The sequence below is a fragment of the Pinus tabuliformis genome, chromosome 5_1 (assembly GCF_031772625.1).
Source record: "Pinus tabuliformis cultivar Carrire ecotype Pingquan chromosome 5_1, CPIR1, whole genome shotgun sequence".
Taxonomy (NCBI): domain Eukaryota; kingdom Viridiplantae; phylum Streptophyta; class Pinopsida; order Pinales; family Pinaceae; genus Pinus; species Pinus tabuliformis.
This window is the reverse complement of record NC_142305.1, coordinates 564,245,939-564,252,930: the sequence shown is the minus strand read 5'-3', so window position 1 is coordinate 564,252,930 and position 6,992 is coordinate 564,245,939. Positions and strand designations below refer to the sequence as shown.

Genomic DNA, 6,992 nt, shown 5'->3' with positions numbered 1-6,992 from the left:
AATTATAGATTTAGGAACCCACATCAATCTTCCTTTGAAGGCACTTTAGAGGGAGGGTTTGGATTTTTGTGTCAACCATTACCACCCCTAAACCACCATCATGTATCACAAAATTTGATACAACATCAAGAAGAAGGCCCTACTTGGCAAATCCATGCAAGGAATGAGCAACTTGAAGAGATTTGAAACAATTTTGGGCTTTGGACTGTATGCGCCGTGCCAAGAACCCAGTGCACCGCGCGCTCCCAGTGCATCGTACCTATTCAAAATGACACTGGACAAAAGCTCCCAGTGCTTCGTGTGCTTCCAGTGCGCCGCACTACCTATTCTGTGCGCCGCACCGGCTGGCTACAAGCTATTTCTCCCCAAAACATGCACTTGCTCACCCAATTCAGTTTGAAATGCTTTTCTTTGACCTTGGCATGAAAAATGATATTGATCTTCATGGAAAAAGTTTTATAAAGACATTGATTTGATTTTTGGCTCTTCAAAACCCATTTTTGTAATGTTTTGCAATTGGCACTTTTTCACAATTAATACAACTCTGACTTTTTGTTTCCTCTTTGATTTTTTGGTTGAAATGATGAATTTCTTGGCAATTTTTTGTAGGAATAGCTGACATGGAATTTGGAAAAGGAGACTAGGGCTGCGCCTGAAGATTTCAAGAACTGAAGTTTTTTTAAAATTATTACAAAAAAACAAAATGTCGACTTGTCTTCAAAACAGAGTTTTCAAGAAAAGTCATAATCCATCTATATGACAATAAAAATATTTGAAATAACAACTCATCAAAAACCTCCCTCTGGCCTGCTGGCTTTATTAGACGTTGTTGAAGACACAGCTGGACTAACCCTAGACCTAATGACTAAAATGACTGTTATGACCTAGAAACTAAAACAAGACTGCAAATGACTTTTAAGACTTGATTTTGATGAACAGACCTGAGCCAGTAGTGTAAATCATGAGGGAGATGAATGACAATAGCCCTTTCGATATATTTATGGCATGCTCCTCACGGAATGAAACTGATCGCGCGAGATGGGACACCTAAAAATAAAATGCAAAAAGAGTTTTGATCTCTGACGAAGGGATACCAGACCGACTCTAACATTATTAAAAAATGAATAATCTATCTAATCAATGCTACTAGTTTATTGTTGTCTGTCAATGATGTCTTCTTAGATCTAAAAGTAGAACTGAGTGCATAAGGAGATTGAGTCTGATTGATTGATTGATTAAGTGAGAAGGGTGATATTTACCACTAACTATCTAGATCTCTGTAATTTGATAGTAGATGTTCATAATATTACTGGTTGGTACAACTTTGATTTAGAATTTTTATGATTCAGTATTTTTAGAAGTATACACTGGTTGGGTTAAAGAAAGTAGTGTGTACACATAGGTTGACTTCACTGAAGTAGCGTATACATTCTGACACATGATTTTTGAGGTTGCAATAGTGTTCTGGGTTCATATCTATGTACTAGTTATAGTGATTTGTCTGTTCCAGTTGATTGCTTGAATTTTGGTTAAGTAACGGTTGATTGGATTTTGAGTGAATGGTTGATTTAGTTGTGTCAGAGGTTCAGTGATTGTTTGATTCATTGTGTTAGGCGTTTCAGTGATTGATTGATTCAATTATGGTTGATACATAGATTGATGGTTGGGCTTTAGTTATATCACAGGTTGATGATTGAGTTTCATGATTGGTTGATGCAGAAGTATTTTTTGGATGTATGGCAGTGGTGATTGATTTTGAGCTTCAATGTTACCAATGGGTCCACTGTGAAAATTTGATGAAACGTGGCCTTCATATTGTGTTGTTGTGTACTAGGAGCATCAAGTCTGAAAATTTATGAAATGTGGTCCCTAGAAGATACTAAGAGTTGGAGCCTTCGGTGAGGAAGTTGAAGCTTCCTGCCATTAGTGGATGATGATTTGATCAAGGGGTTGGATCTCCCATCGAGTAGCAACTGGAGAATGAGTGAAGGTTGTAGCCTTCTATAGGTCTACGCCTATGTACTAGTAAACATATCGGCTAGTACAAGGGCTAGGGGGTTGTAGTTCCCTTCCAATAGAAGCTGGAGAATGGGAGAAGGTTGTAGCCTTCTGTAGGTGGGTGCCTGCATATTGGTATGATTCTGCACCAGTACAAGATTCTAAATAGATTATTCTTTATATTAAAAGAAGACAGAGACAACAATAGCAGGTGTTTATTTTCTCGCATTGGGTTTCCACCTTAAATCTTGGTGTTCATATGTGTTGCTTATGTCTGATGGTTTATTCTATTATTACTGCACATGGTTATTATTTAATGGTTAATAAAGTATTGATGCACTGATTAAAAGATCAACATATGATGAATTAACTGAATGATAAGTTCACTGGATATACGTTGGTTTCCTTAAGAACAGTTGCATGCACATGCGAATTCCCTTCACTGAAGTAGAGTATATAAATCTTATTATGAAATGGAAAAATGTATTGATTTGTAAATATTGATTCAGCCCCCTCTCAGTATTATTCCCAACAATATATTGAAGAAAAAATTATATAATATATTTGGGGATATATAGGGGGTAAAGGGTTTTCATATTAGCAAATATAAAAAATGGAGCTTAAAGTTAATGAGAAAATATAAAGGGGTATAAAAAATGTTAATGAAAAAATAAATACCTACAATATCTAGTGAAAGTAGGGGATTTTTATATTGGGAAGTTGTATTGAGTTCATATTGGTATGGGGTTAAATATTGTGATTTTTAGAGGGATTTTCCAATATGTAGTCAAATTAAGGGTATTGTTTAATATGCCCAAACACATGTGATATGTTAGAGGTTAATTGAGTGAATCCCCGTTGAATGTAATAATGAATTACAAAAAAAAATATTTTGTGATATTCAATTTACCAAAGTTAATATTTTGATTAAAATTAAAGAAATATTAGAAATTAACGTTCATTTTTTAAATTATACAGTGATATTGCCATGATATTATTTATTGTTATAATTTGGTATAAGATAGTTTAAAAAATGTTGAAATTTAATGCCTCATTAAAAGGGACACTTCATTTTGATGGTTGATTTTTAGGTTTTTGTTGCAATAGGATAAGTTGTCTTAGGGTAAAATTTGAAAAGAGCTATAGTTCTAGCCTTCAAAATAAAAATTACTTTCATTTTTAAAAATTGTTTGTCATATAATTTTTCCATAATTTTATGGTTGAAATATGTTAAAAACTTAAGGTTTTTAATTCCATGGTTGAAATTTTTTCAAAAACTTAAGGTTTTTCTGAGTTATGATATTTTATCTTTAATGTTATTGTTAAAAACAATTACAATTTCAGAGCTTTTTAAAGTCAAGGTATCTTAGCTTTAACAACATGGATGGAATTTGTTGGAATTATGAGGATTCGAGACATGATATTTTATCTTTAACATCATGTTTGAGAATTGTTGGAATTTTACAGTTTTTCAAAGTCCTCATATTTTATCTCTAATTCCATTGCTAAAAACTGTCAAAATTGTAAGTCAGTTTTTTTTTTTTACTTGTTCTAACATCAACACTTAATTTTTTGAGGGTATTGTTTCCATTCATTTTGCAAAAAAAAAAAAATGGTTTTTAGTTCGACTTAAAAAAAACGTTGAAAATTTACTCTAAAAAAAACCATAGTTCTAGCATAAACAATTTTTGTTTTTGGGTTGTTTTTCCTGTTTCTTTTGGGGTTTTGGGCAAGAGTACCCATTTTGAGGTAATAGTTCATATTTGATTAATAATTGTGTTCGTGCCAATCAAATTCCAAAACATATAAATTTCAATAAATCAAAAAAATTGTATAACTTACAAAAAATCATGTTACTGTAAAAATATTATGCTTCATTTCCTTTAAAATATAATGCACATGTTAATGTTAAGACATTGTTTTAATATGTAAATATCTTTTGTATCTAAATATATTGTAGCAAATTTATATAATTATAAATAATAATTAATTTTTATGCCCCACTCCTTTTGTGTATGGGTATAGTGAAGATTTGAAATTGTAAAGTCCAATGGTAAGATAATAATAATAAGCCGCTAAAGATATGAATGTGTTTTTGTTTATATCATTCAAACCACTACTTTTTTCAATGTGAAGCTAAAACAAAAATATTAACGAAAAGGGGACAAATTTATTTGTTTTATTAATTTTAAGAATGTGCAAATATTATAAAAGCACAAATAAATTTTAATTATAAAATTATTTTAAAAAAGAGTGTACACATTATTATAGTGTGTATGTGTTATTAAAGTATACATTTCATGTTGAGTGTGCACAATATTATGGTGTACATGTGTTATTAAAACAAATGTTCAGGTTGGGTATGCATGTTATTATAGCGAAAATGTGTTATAAAATCAAACAATTTATGTTTATATAAAATAATAATTGTGTAAAATTTTTTAGACTAATATCATTTTATAAAAGAATTTTTAACACTAAAAAGTTTCGATAAGGAAAAACAATTTATTTTCCTTTATTGACCATAACCAAGCCCTTTGTACTCATCTCTTTTGTATAAAACTCAAATAGGTCATGGTTGGAAACCTTATTCAAAGTGCCCAAGACCTAGAAACTTCATCTTTTTCTCTAAGGTCCTTGTTTTTCTAACCACCTTATTCAAAGTGCTTAAGGTTTAAAAGCTTCATTTTCTTTTGGAAGATCCTTGTTTTCTTTTTAACCATACTTTAGAGCCCTAAATACATAGTTGATGCCTAAAAAAATATGAAAATCATATCTTTCTTAAAAGTTTAGAACCCTATTACATGAAATTGTCTTATTTAATGCTTCAATGAAATTTTCATAACACTTAAACCCAGAAACACTCTTATTAAATACTTAAGCTTTCGATATAGTTTTCTAACTACTATAAACCCCAAAGACTCGCCAATATTACTAAAGACATTATAATAATTTTAGAATAAATGTTCATATCTAATAATAAATTCTTAATACTATAATTTACTATTCATATTAGTTTACATTAAAAAAAATTAAATTATCATTTAAACTTTTTTAGTTATCATTTTTTGTTGCCCTCCATTATTGAACTTCCGATATTACTAAAAACATTGTAATATTTAAAAAAAATAATATTCATATTTAATAATAAATTTGTAATACTATACTTCAACTATTCATACCATTTTCCATAATATTTTTTAAATCATTAATTTTTTTTTTTCTGTTTTATGCTTTTTGCCACTTATACAACCAACCAAGGACTTGAATTTATAATAATATATATGACAAATTTAATTTTTAAATTTTAAATTAAAAAAACAAAAAACTACAAGAATTTCAAGGTTAGAACTCGATGGAATAAACCATTAAAACCAACACCGTGGAACTCTATCAAGTAAACCATTAAAAACCCAACAGTGCTGGAAGTTTTACACATTGAAAGATAACATACTATTGATTGGAACTCCATCGAATAAACCACTAAATACAAAACAACCCAACGGTGCTGGAAGTTTTACACAGGGAAAGATAACATGACACTACCAAATTGTCATGACACTTCCCAACCATTTGGGTGGCCTGATTAAGGAACACTTCATTAATGGCTCATAAGTGAAGTGATTCTTACAAACAAATTACAGTAACAAAGAGTACCTAAACTGGGCTAATGCGGAAACGTATGAGTTTAGAAGCCCAATACAATCTCCCACGTTGACAGACAATTAATATATTGCTCACTGAGAAAATTGCCAGAGAACTAATTCACCTGCTCGGCTATCATCTTCGTCGAATTCATCTGAATCGAAGTATTGGCCGTCAAACATATGATAAGGTGTGTTTGTAAGAAATGCTGTCAAGTCGACTTTGGAAAAATCCTCGTTCTGCTTAATCTCTATCTCAATAACCTCTTCCTTCTCCTGTAGATCCACAGACTGAAGAGAAGTTTGAGAAGGAGGAGAAGTAATGGGCGGATTAACAAAGGCTGCAGCCGCTGCAGCTTCCCGTATATCTCTTGCTGCATTAGATATGGGGCGAGGAAGATGATGGACAGTTTCCGGGAAATTGAGAAGAGCCAGGGGGCCTTTCAAACACAGAGCGGCAACGTCGTGTGCACGAGCCGCCATTTCTGGGGTGGAGAAGGAGCCGAGCCAGATGCGAGATTTCTTCTTGGGTTCTCTTATTTCTGATACCCACTTTCCCCATTTACGTTTCCTCACCCCGCTGTACACCGGATGCCGTGTTTCTCCTCTTCCCTTAAACTTTCTCCCGTTCTCTACCCACCTTTCATTCGATTCTGATTGCTCTACTTTATCATTTCTATCATCTGGATTCTCTATATCAACAACATCAACTGTACCGCTGCAAATTTGTTCGGTGGGTAAATCTGGACTTGCTGCCTCCGTTTGCCCTTCTTGATACGCTGCAGCCATTGACCTCACCTCTTTGCCTGTGGGGAAGAATATGGGAGATTTTATACAGGAGGATCCATTCACTGCCTTGCCTATTTGTGCTGCTTTTGGCTGCAGCAGTGGGAATGAGGACCACCGAATTTTGTGAATGAGAGGACACCAGATATCGTTGAAGTAGCCTGTCGCCCCCAAATGAAGTAACATGTGCAATTTGTGGATTGCCAAATGAGGTAATATGTGCAATTTGTGGATTGTGGGACACCAGATATCGCTAAAGTATCCTGTCCCACCAAACACCGAATTTTGTGAATGAGATGACACCAGATATCGTTGAAGTAGCCTGTCGCCCCCAAATGAAGTAACATGTGCAATTTGTGGATTGCCAAATGAGGTAATATGTGCAATTTGTGGATTGTGGGACACCAGATATCGCTAAAGTATCCTGTCCCCCCAAACGAAGTAAGATGTGCGAACGAAGTAATGTGGATTTGCCGAAAGAAGTAATATGTCCAATTTGTGGATTGTGGGGCAGCGGGCTGCCTTTGTGGACTTTATTGCTTTACTGTAATGATCATGTCGTGG

General features: G+C 33.3%; 1 protein-coding gene across 1 annotated transcript; it reads right to left on the bottom strand.

The window, feature by feature from the left end:
* Nucleotides 1-5,413: 5,413 nt before the first annotated feature.
* LOC149166074 (uncharacterized) lies at nt 5,414-6,537 on the bottom strand. Its single transcript, XM_089431280.1, has one exon. It carries the CDS (start codon nt 6,429-6,431, stop codon nt 5,736-5,738), a length of 696 nt encoding a protein of 231 aa, XP_089287406.1. The 5' UTR covers nt 6,432-6,537; the 3' UTR covers nt 5,414-5,735.
* Between the last annotated feature and the right edge of the window lie 455 nt (nt 6,538-6,992).